At 45.4% G+C, this 18,188-nt stretch overlaps 1 protein-coding gene across 1 annotated transcript in view; it reads right to left on the bottom strand.

The window, feature by feature from the left end:
- carmil1 (capping protein regulator and myosin 1 linker 1) overlaps positions 1 to 18,188 on the bottom strand; it is a gene marked incomplete at both ends in the record, with an annotated part of 71,819 nt that overhangs the window by 17,385 nt on the left and 36,246 nt on the right. Inside the window, 8 exons of the mRNA XM_080516471.1 lie at positions 7,055 to 7,183; positions 7,261 to 7,359; positions 7,425 to 7,518; positions 7,704 to 7,772; positions 8,043 to 8,215; positions 13,498 to 13,552; positions 13,788 to 13,887; positions 15,204 to 15,285. Coding sequence (XP_080372597.1) covers positions 7,055 to 7,183; positions 7,261 to 7,359; positions 7,425 to 7,518; positions 7,704 to 7,772; positions 8,043 to 8,215; positions 13,498 to 13,552; positions 13,788 to 13,887; positions 15,204 to 15,285 — 801 coding nt within the window. The remainder of the gene's footprint in view (positions 1 to 7,054; positions 7,184 to 7,260; positions 7,360 to 7,424; positions 7,519 to 7,703; positions 7,773 to 8,042; positions 8,216 to 13,497; positions 13,553 to 13,787; positions 13,888 to 15,203; positions 15,286 to 18,188) is intronic.

Genomic DNA, 18,188 nt, shown 5'->3' with positions numbered 1-18,188 from the left:
TTGTTGAATCTCCTCCTCCTGTTCCCGGGAGGAGGAGCTCCTGCTGAATCTCCTCCTCCTGTTCCCGAGAGGAGGAGCTCCTGCTGAATCTCCTCCTCCTGTTCCCGAGAGGAGGAGCTCTTGTTGAATCTCCTCCTCCTGTTCCCGAGAGGAGGAGCTCTTGTTGAATCTCCTCCTCCTGTTCCCGAGAGGAGGAGCTCCTGCTGAATCTCCTCCTCCTATTCCCGAGAGGAGGAGCTCCTGTTGAATCTCCTCCTCCTGTTCCCGAGAGGAGGAGCTCTTGTTGAATCTCCTCCTCCTGTTCCCGAGAGGAGGAGCTCCTGCTGAATCTCCTCCTCCTATTCCCGAGAGGAGGAGCTCCTGCTGAATCTCCTCCTCCTGTTCCCGAGAGGAGGAGCTCTTGTTGAATCTCCTTCTCCTGTTCCCGAGAGGAGGAGCTCTTGTTGAATCTCCTCCTCCTGTTCCCGAGAGGAGGAGCTCTTGTTGAATCTCCTCCTCCTGTTCCCGAGAGGAGCGACACAACATGACGGTCTGTTAACAACCTTGTTAAAAGACCACGGTGTTGTGAACAGCTACAGCTCAGAGACCTGTGAAGCAAAGATGAGCTATGTGAGGAACCCGGTTGGTGAGGTAGAGCTCACCACTCCGGAGGTTTGAGGCCACGTTGCACTGCTCTACCAGCGCAAGGCCGAGCTGCAAGCTCTAGAAGCTCCAGAGCAGCTCTCCCAGCTGCAACGCCAGCGTATGTGTCCAAATCACATGACCGTTTTAAAAGGAAGTAGAGATGCAGCGCGGTGCAGCGCGGTGCAGCGCGGTGCAGCGTCCTCTGGTTCGCTGTTTCAATCCGTGTCGAAAGTGCGGATATAAAACTACAAACTCGTTTTTAGAATTATGTTGATAGCTCAAATAAAAGAGGAGACATGAGGAAAGCTGTGTGTTTTTCTGCAACATCTTACTGAGCGCCAGGTACACTAAGACCGGTCAGGAGCGCTTCTGAAATGAGGCGAAAGGAGCAGAGGAGCAAAAAAACAATGCTCGTAACGTGACAGAATACCCTTTAGCTATTGGTTGAGAAGAAGAAGCCCATGTCCAATCAGACGTTTTCAGAACAGTAGCCGGCATTTCGTTTCATTCACCCGTGAAAAGGTGAACATGTCGGAGCAGCGGCAAGAGAGAGACGGAGAAGCGAGAGTGAGTTGTTATATGAAAATAAAGCGATTATTCCCGGGATTTGACTGTGTGGAGTGTGTGAGATTAGCTTTTTTAGTTTCAAGTGAACTTTTTTTTTTTTTACATCAAAACAATGAGGCATCTTGTGAATGTCGATCAGGTGCTCCAACATTTCTTTGAGTTGGAAGAAGAGCACATCAAGTCACAGTGTGTCTGCGAGTGAGTCTGATGGTGGAATTGAAGACCCCAGCTTCGTTTTGGAAGAGGAGAGAGAGGGAGGAGTGGGAACAGAGGAGGAGAGAGAGGAGCGTCGGAGGAGCGCAACTCAGATGTCCAGGAGAGGCCGGCGCAGCTTGGAGACAAAGCAGCAGCACAGCAGGGGTTCAGTTGTGCAGCCAATGTCAACATTGCCTGCAGGAACACAACAGAACTCCTTGGAAACGCCATGCCTGTGATGTGCAAATAGCAAATAGTGTACAAAAAAACACCTGAGGCATTGCTTCCATTTCACTGTAAATATCTCTATACAACTGGGTTTTTATGTCCCATTTGATAAGTTTTTGAAGCATATAGTTTAGATTTGCTTCACAAGTAACCAAATGACTTGTTGAATATGTTTGTGATTTTTAGAGTGAATAAATCAAAGTTTTTCACACCCGAATATGTAGTTTTGATGGTGCTTTTAGATCACTTGTGTCATTGAAGTATTTTCTTCAGTTTGGCATCTTTAGAGTTCCATTTATGAGGTTGTCCTGAAGAAAATGACACCAAACAAAGCAAAGTTTATGGATTTTATATTTGAGATATAAAGGAAAAATCAATTGTAGTGAAAAACGGCACAAATACTTTGGGCCCCACAGGGTTAACAGGGCCCCGCTGAAGTTTCAATACGCCCACCAGCGACAGGAGACCCAGGCCAGGGATGATCAGGCTCCTTATACGGAACCTATTGGGTTACAAACTTCTGAGAGAGAAGGTAAAACAGACATCATCTGACGGTTCATCAGAAGGCGAGTTAGGTTATAGCTCTCAGAACAATGAGCCAAACCACACTGGGGTAAAACCTGGTGGGGCTTGACACCCAGCCACAGGGGCGTGGCATGAGAAATCACCTCCTCGGATCAGTCCCCCTCATGTGTTCAGCCACCTTCACACAGGTTGCTAGAACCATGCGTGACTGAGGTAACCACTTCAGGTGGACATCAGAAGCTTCACTCAGGACAGCTCACCTATCACTAAAGGTGTCTGGGTTGATATCGCTTTTCAGGACATGCCAGTGACGCATCCCATCTACCTTACTGATCTGAACACAGAGGAACTGCTTATTGGTCAGGACATCCTGAACCGATTGGCCGTGCTGATTGACTGCCACCAATGGCGCCTTTGGTCCCAAGTCACCAGCCCGACTCCCCTTGGTCCAGAACCGGGCCACTCAGCTGCCAACAGCAGAGTGGCTGCCATCCAGTCCAGAGGTTCTCTACCGACACTTGGGTCTCTTCCAAAGTCCGACCCCAGCCGATCCACCTCAAGGCTCCCTGACCCAGTTCAAGCACACCACCCTTTACTCTTGTCACTGAAGGACGTGAGTTCTTCTTTGTACATGAGTACTTCTTTGCACGCCCACCACACCGTGGGGGGTGCACACATGGATGGAACCTCGGTTCCGGAGACACCTTTGGCGTGCTGGTCCGAGAGATCTGCCACAGACGCCGACCTGCTCAGAGTTCCGGGCCACCGCTCACTTTCAGCAGGGTCACTTCAGACCTTAACCAAGGTCCCTGGTTCATGTGTCTCCTCAGCTCACAGTCCAGATCTCAATCCGAACATCTGTAACCCGACTCTTCTGGAGCTGAACAATCGTTCAGCCAACCCGCAGGTCCACAATCTGACACACGGTCAGATTAAGGTGACCACATTTCCACTACTAGAGATGTTAACTGACAGTTCATTTCACAACCTTGAACTTCTGGTGCCCGTCATGGACAACCTGCCGTCGTCCCTCACCAGTGATGAGATGCATGACCCCACTCTCCTCATTCCCACAACCAAAACCATCACCAGCGCTCACCATGTTAACCTCGAACAGGTTCTCCATGGTGCAAAACCGAGCACCGGTTATTTAAAATTGTTGTATTCTGCACAGAAATATTAACGAACTTAAACCTTTTTACAAACGAGACTGAAATTTGGAATGACCTATTTCCAGTTTAACTGGTGGTGCCCCAATTAATTATTAATTGATAAATAACCAATTTATTCAAATTCATAACATTTCATTAATAAATATTTTTTTTGAAATAATTTATTAACTTTTAAGTAATTACTCAATTATTTTAAGAGTTGTTGTCAGCAAGGACAGTTTACTTCCATTAATAATTAAAAATGTTCATAAATGACTTCCAGTGATTTATTACTTTCAGTAATCTATTACAGTGATTTTAACCCAAATCACCAACCATAAATCCCCACAGTAGCCTGCTGTGGCCATATTATGACTGAGTGTAAATCACTCATGAATTGCAGCTGATGATGCAGCCCCAAACAACCTAACAGTATACTCTTGTTACATTCTGAGCTCGGCAGAGTTTAAAAACAAGTTTTCAAAACCAAAAATATGGATATTTTGCCCAACACCACTGTAACAAGGGGATACTAAGAACACTTAACTTTAGCCCACCGAACAAAGTTCACAACTGGATGATACTGACAGCAATAATAATTCTTTCTTCCTCCCTGTGAAGAAGAGGGGAAAACAAACCTTATTTTTGCATAGTATGCCCAATCGTATCACGTGAAGAGAAACCTGCAGTCTTCCTTCATAAACATGCTGATTTTCCATCCTCCTCATTTGGTCTCCATTCTCTCCCACCTGTATCTGGTCTGGCCAGCTCTTCTTCTACTTTATCCCACTCGTCAACATGGACCTGGACCTCCAACTCCCAAAGTACCATCACCGTCTGGGAAGTTTCTCCTCATCACCTACTGCCATCGTTAGCCAGGCTGGGTACATACACTTCCTTTCGATATTTTACGCCTGCAGTTGCTTCACAACAAATCTCACCTGAGCGAGATTCCTCTGCAGCTCAGGTGAGTAGTCATTGTCAAAGTGGATCTACTTCCCGTCCATCTTCACCGTGCGCTGTTTCAAGGCTTGCTGCAGGATCTGTTCCTTCACTGCCTTGTCCGCAAACTCAACCCCAATGGGGCGTGGGGGGGTCATTTTCTTTCGGTTTCGACATTAGCACCCCGTGCGCCGATCAATCCTGTCATATTCCGTTAGTGGCAGGTCAGTCAGCACTCTCCGTACTAGTTTTCTAAGCAAGGCTACCATGTCTTTTCCTTTGGGGACCTGATACAACCTTAAGTTTTCCCTTCTTGCCCGTTTCTGAATGTCCTTGCATCGTTCCATAAGTTCAGCCTCACACTGTAGTAGGAAGCCCTTCCGTGTGCCACGGTGGTCTCTTCCATGGTTATAATTCACTCCTTGGCGCCGACAACTCTCTTTGCCAGCTTTGCCAATTGTGCACTCAGACCTCCAACTGATGTTTCAAAGTCTGGTGAATGGTTCCTTGGTTTGGCCTTTAAATTCCTTTACATCAACCCTCATCTGTGAAATGTCCTCCTGTATTTTTCAGTTCCACTGGATGATAGCTTTTAGCATCTCGTCAATGCTTTTAGCCACAACTTCAACTCCAATGCTAGCGCTAGCTGTGACAGGCTTTAAAGGACTTAGGTATTGTTTCAGGGTACAAAGTAAATCAGTCAACATCTGAAGCCATGATGATAAAGGGAATCCGGCCTTCAGAATGATCCAAGTGTGTTAGATATAAGTGGTCTCCTAATAGTTTTCAATACTTAGGAATTATCATTACACCTGATATGTCTCAGCTATATAAAGCAAGTTTGGGGAAATTAATTGATCAAATTTGAAAAGATTTAAAAAGATTGGAAATATGACCGCCCTACTTTTTTTTTTTGGAGGATTGAAACAGAAAGAATATTCTCCCCAGATTTCTCTGTCTGTTTTATCTCTACAAATCTGGATCCCAGCAACTCATTTTCAAAAGATGCAAAAAATGATTTCCACTATAATTTGGCAACAAAAAAAGCCCAGAATTAAATTTACTCAGTTGCCCAGTAATAAAGCATGCAGCGGCCTTAACCTACCAAACTTGAAACTATACTAGCAGGCAGCACAACTGCGTGGGGTGGCTAAAACAGAATAAAGAAACGACATGGTTGACTTTAGAACAAAGTTCATGCCCAAGATTTTCACTACAGGCTTTAGCAGTTTGTTCAAACGATATATGGAAAAAGTACAAACTTAGGAATTCTTGGACGAAATGCACTGAAAAGGTTTTAAGCAACAATGAGAAAAAGAACCACGCTCCTCAGACCTTTTCCAGGGCTATGGCAATTAGGGACATTATAGACGTCCTACCAGGGAAATTAGATTCAGGATTTCGAGATTGGGAAAATAAAGGTGTGAGTTATTTGAATGACTTACTTGATGGGGAGACTTTTAAATCATTTAGTCAGATTCAGAAACAATTTGGTTTAAGTTCAACGGATTTTTTCAGGTACTTGCAGCTGAGAAGCTATCTGAAGTCCCATAAAGAATGGGTACTTCTTAACACTGAACCCTCAGACTTGGAAATTATTCTTGTAAAGTTTACTAAAGCAAGAAAAATAGATACAATCATTCTATTCTTGTACAAGTGTTTACAGTCTAACAATTGGAGGGCTCTTTAGATAAACAATAGGTGGAAATTAGAAATGAACATTGCAATTGAGGACCAAGAGTTGGAACAAGTGTATCAAAATGGTCACAAATTGACAAGCAGCATGGAAAGAATTCATTTGGAAAGTCAACATTAGATACTTTAAAATGCCACTCACTATTTCAAAATTTGATAAGACCAAAACAAATTTGTTTTGGACACAATGTAAACAAACTGGAGACCACACACAGTTTTTTTGGAGATGGTAGAAAACTCAAAACATTCCGGGACGGAATCAGGGAGGAAATTTCAGATATTCTACAAGTTGACATGGAGTGGAACCTGCTTGCCTTTGTCTTTGGAATACTCCCGAACGATTTGCTCAGAACAAAATCCATCTTTTTAGGGTTTTGGTGCAGGTGGCCAAAAATGATAACAGTATCATGATATAGACATGATATCAACCTCCTCCAGTCAACCCGTGCAAAGAATTAACAGTGAAGGTCTATACACTTGAGAAAATAACAGCAAAGTTCAACCTTACTATGGATTTGTTCAAAAAGAGGTGGACTCCTTTGATAACGTATACGGACTTAACATTGTAATATGCTTGAGGTTGGACTTTTATACTGTGCATATCTGATTGGCTGTATATCGATCTGTATGGTGGAGTGTCATGTAGGGACTTGAACTTCTGATTGTACCAGAGTGCCTTTTTGTCGAGATGTTCAGTGTTGTTTTGTTGTATTTTTGTTTTTGTTTTTTCTCCAGTGAAAAAGGAAGTGGAGATTGTGAACCTTGAAAATAAAGAGTTGTTCAAAAGAAAGTCATTGCCATGACCACAACAACCTCCCTAACCTTGATGCTCTCTGGCACCCCCCAGTGGAGAGTGACGTTCTCTGGCACCGCCGGTCATTGTAGCTCTCCGACCACCCCTCGACTCCAATGCTCTTTGGTTCCTCTTGACCCCCCTTTGACCCCCGACATGTTCTGGCGCCGAGTGACGCTCTCTGGCACTCCCCCTGACCCCGATGCTCTCTGGCACCTCCTAGTGGACAGTAAGTCTCAGTGGAGGGACAAACACTACGACACAGGAAGGAGGTGCTGAGGTTGAGGAGGCTTGTGGACCAGAAGTCACGCCAGTCAGCGTTTTCTCATCTCACCGTCTTGGAGTTTCTAGCATCCGTCATGATGTTTTCCACTGCCTCCATGTCGTCCTGGACCGAGTTGGACTTGCTGAACCTCAGAGAGTTGAGGTGGTCCTGGACCCTCACACACACCATGTCCATCATCTGCACCACACAGAGGTCACAAGGTCAAGGTCACACTGTGGCCAGAATGTGGCGTGTGGTGTGCGGCAGCGGCCTGCCTGCTGCGTGGTGCTGGTCACAATGCCCTGCTGCAGGCGGTAGGCCTGTTCCTGCAGGTATTTCCGAGTCTCGTGGTTCCTCAGCAGGTAATGCTCCATCTGCAACAACAGGTCCAGTCAGACCAGAAGAACCAGAGACATGTGGAAGCACCGTGCAGCGCCACCTTCAGGAGGGCATCCCTCGTCTTCTCCGGATTGGCCTTCAGAGCCTGAGCAGCATCCATGATGGGAACTGGCATGAAGCGGATCGTGTAGTTCCTCATAACACACACGCACATGTTAGTATGGAAGAAGAACACGCACACACACACACACTCACACACACACACACACACACACACACACACACACACACACACACACACACACACACACACACACACACACACACACACACACACACACACACACACACACACACACACGTGTGTGTGTGTTCTTACTTCTCCAGAGCAGCAGCGATGTCCTGCAGACCCTGAGGACTGATATTGTTCCGGTCCCAAAATATAGTCCTGCACAACGCACAACGCACAACGCACAACACACACACACACACACACACACACACACACACACACACACACACACACACACACACACACACACACACACACACACACACACACACACACACACACACACACACACACACACACACACACACACACACACACACACACACACACCATCAGTGACCGGCGATTATAAGGGATGATAAGGGAAGCCCCCCTCCGATGATCTTGGAGCTCTGCAGGGCCTTGGCTAACAACCCCCTCCCTCACCTGAGCTTGGAGTTGATCTGCAGGGCCTTGGCCAGCATCTTGGCCCCCAGGTCTCCCATGTTGTTTCCACTGATGTCCAGTTCAGTGAGCGATGTGTTACTGCCCAGAGCGCTGAGCACGATGGAGAGGTCGGACTTCAGCTTGGAGTCGGCCAGGGACAGTGAGGTCAGTGGCTGCACAGACAGGAACAGGCACTGTACTGACAGCAACAGACACACTGCAGAGACAGTAACAGACCTTAACAGACACAGACATATTAATCCCTCATTTGGTAAAGGTTTACAATGAATCCTTTATTAAGGTGAAATTGCCTCAAACTCCATCTGAAGCAAACATTTCTCTTCTTCTGAAAAAAGGCAAATATGTGCTTGAGAATGCTTTAACATCAGACTCATCTCACTTTTAATTTTAGATCAAAAGACTCACCAAGGTCTTAGCCACAAACCGACAACAGCTGCCTGCCCTGATTTCCACACATCAGACTGGGAAGAAGTTCCTCATTTATCACCAGACTACCCCTCAACATTATTGGCTCCCCCAACACTGTCATACCTGAGGCTGTACTCTCATGAGACACAGAGGAAATGTTTGACAGGGTTGAGTGGAAATACCTCTACTACGTCCTGTCATTTGGTTTCAGCTCTGACCTTATTGCCTGGATTAGGCTGCTTTGAGTCCCCAACTGCTCACATCCTCACAAATAATGTGAGGTCCCTCCTATCCACTTCTCTGGGGCACAAGACAGGGATGCCCCCCCCCCCCCTCTTCAAATCAGCTAATAAGTTGTCGAACCAGTGGCCTTCTGGCTCCGGGGGAGGAGAAATTTGTCAACATCGCCAAGAATACCATACCACATAAGCTCTCATTATGTGGATGAATTATTATTATATACAGTAAAACCTGTGATGTAGGGATACTCTAAAATCCAAGGACAAGTGTCCCCTGAAGACAGGTGTCCCCTCTTCGGAGGGACTGGTCACAAGGACAAATTGTCGGACCAGTTGATATTGAACAAACCAAACACTAAATATGTTTGTTTAAAAGCAAATACAAAGATGCATACAGTACAAATACATATATGCATATGTATATAAGATGTATACAAGATAATTATTAAATAAGTTGTCTTTCATTGCATTCGTTTCGTGTCTCACATTGGGAACCCCTTCAGCCACTATTGGCTGGAATCAAGTGCGTCAGTGTCCAGAGGGCGGAGCCCCTACCTCTATAAGAGGGCTTGACACCACGCTGTCCGTCATTCTAAAACCTCTTCTCGCTACGACCAGAAGTTCCATAATATCACCCTCGTGCTAGCTGGCTATCCGGGACCTAGCTAAACTGTCCACAGATGCGAGCAAAAGATTCGGTCTGCGGGCACTTTGTGCACGGTTCGCTCCAGTAGGCCGAGTGGTACCACTCAAGCGAGTAGCTCTGAGCGGCCGGCTGCTGAAAATAGCAATATTTTCAACAGCTAGCCTAACCGTGGTCACAATATACCATCGAAGTAGGCATACTAACCCCCCCCCAGAGTAGCAATACTCTAACACTAGCTTCACACCCAACGCACTTTAAGAGTAGCAACACTCCCAAAGCTGCTAACAGAACACCTGCTGAATCTAGGTTTCAAATTAAACCTAGGAAAGAGTGTTTTTCTTCCTTATCAGACAATCAATTTCATAGGTCTATTTATAGACTCAGCTCAAGCCAGAGTGAGACTGATGGGATAAAGGATTCAGGCTCTCAGACTCTGTTTAGCTCTTTTTGTCAGGGGAAAATTTGTGTCTCTCAAGCAAAGATTGTTGGCGTTAAATGCCTCAGCTCTGGTGGTGGTACCAATGGGACACCTGTATATGAAAGGCTGGACCCACACCGCCATGGCTCTCACAAGGTGCGAGTCACCGTGACCTGCGCAGCAGCATTAATCCCATGGAGAAGCATGGACCTCCTCACTCAGGGAGTGCCAATGGGGGTTATTCTGTGCAGGAAGGTGGTCACAATGGACGTGTCCCTAGTGGGCTGGGGAGGCGCACTCGAAGGGTGAGCAGTGAATGGGACCTGGGATCCCCACATGCACTCATTCCACAGAAATGATCTGGAGTTGCTGGCGGTTCAACTGACACTGAAATGCTTCCTCCCTTTTCTGATGGGACATCATGTGTTAGTCCTGACAGACAACACCACGGTACTGGCATATGTCAACAGACAGGGGGGTCTGAGGTCACCTCAGTTGCACATGATAGCTCACAGACTGATTGTCGGGGGCAGCAAAGACGTTCGGTACCTCAAGGCCACTCATGTGCCAGGGATACTGTGGCGCAGATCTCCTGTCCAGGGGAAACCTCCTTTACGCAGAATGGAGACTTCACCCAGATGTAGTGAACCTGATCTGGGAACATTACGGACAGTCATCTCTGGACCTCTTCAGAGAACACTCACTGTCCGATGTTCTTCTCCCTTCGAGACCAGGAGGCACCCCTGGGGGTGGACGCACTGGCTCACCAGTGGCCGAATGTCTTCCTGTAGGCATTGCCCTAATACCTTTGATTTCTCCGGCCCTCGCCAGAGTGAGGGCAGAGGGTCTGACAATGATCCTCATAGCTCTTCACTGGCCAGCAAAGCACTGGTTGGCAGAAATAACCCAGCTCCTTTACCAGGGGCCATTACCTCTGCCAATATACAGGGAAGACTGTATAATGAAGGGAAGACTGGCTCAGCATCCCCTGATTTGCCAGTTTATGAGGGGTGTGCGCCGTAAGCTGCCAGTTTGTAAGTCGCTAGCACCATCCTGGGACCTTCCCACGGTGCTTGATGTCCTCTCTGGTCCACCTTTTCAACCACTGGAACAGGTGGACTTAAAAATGGTGACCATGAAGACAGTTTTACTATTGTCTCTGGCTTCAGTTTAACATGTGCGGGAGATTCATGCTCTTTTCATGTTCTTTTGTTGTAAAAAAAAAAAAAAAAAAACACCCTGTGAAAACACTAATAAAAATATATTTTTTAAAGTAACAGACACTGCAGAGACAGAAACAGACACTGCAGAGACAGAAACAGACACTGCAGAGATAGGGACAGACACTGCAGAGACAGTAACAGACACTTGTCAGACAGAAACAGACAATGCAGAGACAGTAACAGACACTTGTACAGACAGAAACAGACACTGCAGAGACAGTAACAGACACTTGTCAGACAGAAACAGACACTGCAGAGACAGTAACAGACACTTGTACAGACAGAAGCAGACAGTGCATACACAATAAAAGACACTGCAGAGACAGTAACAGACACTTGTACAGACAGAAACAGACACTGCAGAGACAGTAACAGACACTTGTACAGACAGAAACAGACACTGCAGAGACAGTAACAGACACTTGTCAGACAGAAACAGACACTGCAGAGACAGTAACAGACACTTGTACAGACAGAAGCAGACAGTGCATACACAATAAAAGACACTGCAGAAACAGTAACAGACACTTGTACAGACAGAAACAGACACTGCAGCGACAGAAGCAGACAGTGTAGAGACAGTGAAAGATTCTGCAGAGACAGAAACATACACTGCAGACTCAGCAACAAGTTCTGGGGTCCTAGTGTTTCTTCTGGGTGTATGGAGTTTTTTTTCTGATAATAATAAGACGGTAGTGAACCCCTCGTTACATGTTGAATGCGTTCGTGAAGAAGTAAGTCATTAATAGGTCATCAAGCGTGCCTACAAGTGTTTATATTCAGTTTATAGGTTAGAAGATGTGTGTTTGGTAACAGCTCTGTGTCATTTAGCTCGGATGTAAATTAAGCTAATGCTAATCGGCTAGCTCTGTCTGCACGAGTGTGACACTGTAGGGGATTTAATTCCAGTTTATGGAGCATTATTACCACCGCTTATTGATTTGTATGTTCTGTATGTGTTACAGAAAACCATTCTGCATTACTCTTCAGTCATTTATTCTTCGATCATTCTGCATTTATTCGTCATTTATTCATTATTCGTCGGAAATCCACACGCTGTACTGCCATCTGATTCTATTAAAGAGGATAAAGTCAACACCCGGTGTTCGTTTCTACTCTCTGACCAGAGTAGTCGTCCTGGATAAAGTGGTCCCAGCATCATCGTCAGTCACAAACGCATAATCGACAATAGTAACATTCAATAACAGACACTGCAGAGACAGAAACTGCAGAAACAGTAACAAACAATAACAGACACTGTTGAGACAGAAAAAGACACTGCAGAGACCGTAAACATACAATAACAGACACTGCAGAGACAGTAAACATACAATAACAGACACTGTAGAGACAGAAAGAGACAATGCAGAGACAATGAGAGACAGAAACCGACACTGCAGAGAGAGCAACATACAATAATAGACAATGTAGAGACAGCAAGAGACAATGCAGAGACAATGAGAGACAGAAACAGACACTGCAGAGAGAGTAACATACAATAACACACTGTAGAGACAGAAAGAGACACTGCAGATACAGTAACAGACAGAAACAGACAGTGTAGAGACAGTAAAAGATACTGCAGAGACAGAAAGAGACAATGCAGAGACAATGAGAGACAGAAAGAGACACTTCAGAGACAGTAACATACACTGAAGAGACAGTAACAGACACTGCAGAGACAATAAGACACTGCAGAGACAGCAACAGACACTGCAGAGACAGTAACACACAATAACAGACACTACAGACAGAAAGAGACACTGCAGAAACAGACAGTGTAAAGACAGTAACAGACACTGCAGAGACAGTAACACAGAAATAAACAGAAACAGACAGTGCATAGACATTAAAAGACAGTGTAGAGACACTAACAGACAGAAACAGACACTGCAGAGACAGTAACATACAAAAACAGACACTGTAGAGACAGAAGGAGACACTGCAGAGATAGTAACAGACAGTAAAAGACACTGCAGACAGTAACAGACACTGTAGAGACAGAAACAGACACTTCAGAGACAGTAACACAGAAATAAACAGAAACAGACACTTCAGAGACAGCAACAACCAGAAACAGACAGTGTACAGACAGAAACAGACACTTCAGAGACAGTAACAAACAGAAACAGACAGTGTACAGACAGTAACAGACACTTCAGAGACAGCAACAACCAGAAACAGACAGTGTACAGACAGTAACAGACACTTCAGAGACAGTAAGAAACAGACAGTGTAAAGACAGTAACAGACACTTCAAAGACAGTAACAGACACTTCAGAGACAGCAACAACCAGAAACAGACAGTGTACAGACAGTAACAGACACTTCAGAGACAGCAACAACCAGAAACAGACAGTGTAAAGACAGTAACAGACACTTCAAAGACAGTAACAGACACTTGAGAGACAGCAACAACCAGAAACAGACAGTGTACAGACAGTAACAGACACTTCAGAGACAGAGGCCAGCTTGATGCTGAGAGACAGCAGGAACTCACAGAGTCCTCCTCCTGGATCAGGTGGACGAGATGGCCCAGAACTGAACACATGTTTCTGAGGACACAGACATGAGTCACCACATTCATACTGAAACCAAGAGTTTGACAAAGCTGAAGTTACTAATACACAAACTTCAGTGTAACAAGTTTCAAAGTAAAAGTACAAGAAGAGGCTTTATAATAATGAAAAACCTGTTTAAACAACAAAAAGGATGAAAGCTTTAAACAAGACAGGAAGTTCTTTCTCTACTTGTGAGCAGCAGGACGTCCAGCAGGAAGCCGTCACTCACTTGGACTTGATGTTGTTGAAGTTCTTCCCCAGTGACAGATGGCGGATCGATCGGTTCTTAGCCAGCCAGTCCAGGAGGGTGGTCAGGTCCAGGTCCAAACCTGCCAGACACCAGTCCAGCAAGGTGGTCAGGCATTGGTCCAAAGTACCAAAGACCAGGTCCTTACCTACCACAGACCAGGTCCAAACCTACCCCAGACCAGTTTTAAACCTACCACAGACCAGTTCTAAACCTACCACAGACCAGGTCCAAACCTACCCCAGACCAGTTTTAAACCTACCACAGACCAGTTTTAAACCTACCACAGACCAGTTCTAAACCTACCAGAGACCAGGTCCAAACCTACCCCAGACCAGTTTTAAACCTACCACAGACCAGGTCTAAACCTACCAGAGACCAGTTCTAAAAATACCAGAGACCAGATCTAAACCTACAAGAAACCAGGTCCAAAATCTACCACAGACCAGTTCTAAACCCACCAGATACCAGATCTAAACCTACCAGAGACCAGTTCTAAACCTTCCAATGACCAGTTCTAATCTTACCAAAGACCAGTTCTAAACCTTCCAAAGACCAGTTCTAAATCTACCAGAGACCAGGTCCCAACCTACCAACGAACAGTTCTAAACCTACCAAAGACCAGTTCTAAACTACCAGAGACCAGGTCCCAACCCACCAGATACCAGATCTAAACCTACCAGAGACCAGTTCTAAACCTTCCAAAGACCAGGTCCTATCCTACCATAGGCCAGGTCCAAACCTACCAAAGACCAGTTCTAAATCTACCAGAGACCAGGTCCCAACCTACGAACGAACAGTTCTAAACCTACCAAAGACCAGTTCTAAACTACCACAGACCAGGTCCAAACCTACCAAAGACCAGTTCTAAACCTACCACAGATCAGGTCCAAACCTACCAGAGAACAGTTCTAAACCTACCAGAGAACAGTTCTAAACCTATCAGAGAACAGATCTAAACCTATCAGAGACCAGTTCTAAACCTACCAGAGACCAGTTCTAAACACTACCACAGACCAGTTCTAAAAACTACCAGAGACCAGTTCTAAAAACTACCAGAGACCAGTTCTAAACCTACCAGAAACCAGTTCTGAAAAGACCACAGACAAGGTCTAAACCTACCAAAGACCAGTCCTAAAACTACCACAGACCAGGTACAAACCTACCAGAGACCAGTTCTGAAACTACCACAGACCAGGTCCAAACCTACCAAAGACCAGTTCTAAAACTACCACAGACCAGGTACAAACCTACCAAAGACTAGTTCTAAACCTACCACAAACCAGGTCTAAACCTACCAGAGACCAGTTTTGAAGTTACCAAAGACCCATTTTAAACCTACCAAAGACCAGGTCTAGAAACTAAAGACCAGGTCCAGAGACCAGGTCCAGGACTCACTGTTGTCGGATACGTTGAGACTCGAGATGTTTGGAATCTCAGCGATGCACGACTCCAGAACCTGAGAGCCTGCAGAGCGGAGCTGAGGAAAGACATGCTATTACAACCTGCTCTTATTACAACATGTGCTCATTATTACATGTGCTCATTATTACATGTGCTCATTATTACATGTGCTCATTATTACATGTGCTCATTATTACATGTGCTCATTATTACATGTGCTCATTATTGCATGTGCTCATTATTACATGTGCTCATTATTACATGTGCTCATTATTACATGTGCTCATTATTGCATGTGCTCATTATTACATGTGCTCATTATTGCATGTGCTCATTATTACATGTGCTCATTATTACATGTGCTCATTATTACATGTGCTCATTATTGCATGTGCTCATTATTACATGTGCTCATTATTACATGTGCTCATTATTACATGTGCTCATTATTGCATGTGCTCATTATGACATGTGCTCATTATTGCATGTGCTCATTATTACATGTGCTCATTATTACATGTGCTCATTATTACATGTGCTCATTATTGCATGTGCTCATTATTACATGTGCTCATTATTACATGTGCTCATTATTACATGTGCTCATTATTACATGTGCTTATAACAAATGTGGCTGTTGGGCTCTCACAAGAGCACAGAAAGTTTGTTCATTTCCAAGGAAAGACAATTTTCATTTGTCATGATACACGATCATGACGTGAATTCTGACCCAGGAAGGTGACTGAGCATCAAACCCGCTCAAAGGGGACTCACACTTCCCCCCCAGGCCCTCAGCCAGTCACTGATTGGCTGAAGCTCCCAAGATTTCACACCTTCGAATCCTCCAAATTTCATTGTTGGGGCCCTGTGCATCCATAGTTCACTCATCCCCAGGAAGAATGGGAGTGGGATGGACCATGTTACATTGAGGACAAAGAGACCACATGGTCAGCCCTGTAAAATTGGCCATTGGTCACGTGACCCCCACCGGGGGGGCCCCTGGCCGCACTCTCCCCAAACTGCAGCACTGCTCCCCAGCACGGGGGGGATCCAAGGCCCCCATCCCCAGCCGAAGCACCCACCCCGGAACGTCTGAGGCGAACCCCACTCTGACTGGCTAAGGCCATACTGAGCATAGCGGGTGGCCAGGAACATGATGCACCAGGGAGGAGGGGGGTCAGGGCCTTGTCCACTTAGACAGCAGGACTACCAGTTTTAGACTCCAGTTCCTGCAGAGGTTCCTCACAGGCCCGGCAGATCTGGTGTGGAGAGGCGTGGCCAGCTGCATCCTGAGGCGTGCCAGTAAGTTGGGGTTGGATAATGTTCTGTTCCTAACTGATCCCAAATTCCTAAATCTCAAAGGGCTTCCTCCATTTTATCAAAGTGTTTTTAAATGCTGGGCTCTATTTACCCATAGAAGGTTCCTGAAAGCCGACTCTCTGACTGGCTGTTGAAAGAACCCCTGATCCACGGAGCCAGACTGGACCTCAGCGGAGCAACAACTCCTGGGCCGACGGGAAGGCTGATCCAGTCTGGGACCCTCACCGTGGGTCAGCTTGTGGATGCTGTGGGGCCGGACCTGAGCAACATGAAGGCCCTGGGCTCTCTCCTGAAGCTGCAGTCTGTCCGGGTGTCCCAGAGGCTCCTGGAGACCTGGAGGAGGGTCCTCACAGCCAGAGACAGGAGCCTCCTGAGGAAGTACGACCAAGGAGAACTCTCCCCGGACGCTGCAGACCCCTTCCCCGAGGTCCTGTTGAGCCCGGAGCTGGGGGGACTGTCCGGCCCCCTCCTAGAAACCACACAGCCTGAAAGACTGTCGCTGCACAAGGCAAAACTGTGTGAAGAGAATCCACAAGGGTGGGCTGAGCAACAGAACCCCCCACTTTGTGGTCACAAAGACTGGGTTAAGGCGGACCTGGTCCACAGTGGAGGATCTTCTACAAACACTCCTTGAAGAAACGGACTGGAGACCTTCAGTGGAGGATTTTACATGGTGCGATCGCCTCAAATGCTTTTATCGCCATCATAACCCTGCTGTTTTAAACACTTGTCCATTTTGCACACAGAAAAATACTGTTTATCATGTTTTTACTGAGTGCAAGAGACTCACATGCTTATTCACCCTCTTAACAATGTTTTTTAGTCTTTTTAGTGTTGTTTTTACTGAGAGGATTTTTGATCATGGGAGCTGGCTACAAAAAGTGGAAAAGCCAAATGGCAGCTCCTAAACTTCCTCTCAGGTGAGGCCAAGATGGTAATCTACGTCAGCAGGAGGAACATGGTGGAGAACAAAGAAGGGCAGGATGTCATGGAAGTGTGGCGAGTCAACATCTAATCCAGAATCTGGCTTGAATACAGTTTTTTTAAACAAAATAATGATCTGAATGCTTTTGAAGAGGTCTGGTGTTTTAAGAACATTCTGTGCTGTATGAAAAATCATTTCTTAACATGATTGATTTTAACAAGAAAACATAGGCATCTGACACACAATGTAACACTGTCTTCTGACAAACTGATGTAAATATAAAATGTTAAAAATAAATCTCTCTCTCTCTCTGAATCTGTGTTTTATTTGTTTTCATTGTAAATAAATTACATTTTTGGAACCATTCTGGCTGTTTTATTAATGTGCACAAAGGAGAATGAAATGTCGACCTCTTCTGTGTCAAGAACTCCAAAATCCTTCAATCTTTACTGTTAATTCTGGTAATTGTAATTAATTTAACTATTAATTCAAACTCCTGATGAACTGTTTAGTATATCTTATGAGACTGATAGAACTGAATTGTCTATCATTTCCTGTTAAGACAGGTGGAGCTCCGAGGTTCTGATACACATCAGATTAAAATTTTAATAACATAATAACTATCTTCGATAATTCTTAATCATTATTGATAGCCAAACGCAACATAGATGGTACCCCATGTGTGGACCGCACAACATTAATGGCACCTAGTGATCCTTATGAGGTAAGAAATC

Source organism: Blennius ocellaris, assembly GCF_963422515.1.
Source record: "Blennius ocellaris genome assembly, chromosome: 20".
NCBI lineage: Eukaryota > Metazoa > Chordata > Actinopteri > Blenniiformes > Blenniidae > Blennius > Blennius ocellaris.
Note: the sequence above shows the minus strand (reverse complement) of the source record. Positions and strands in the feature narration are given on the sequence as shown.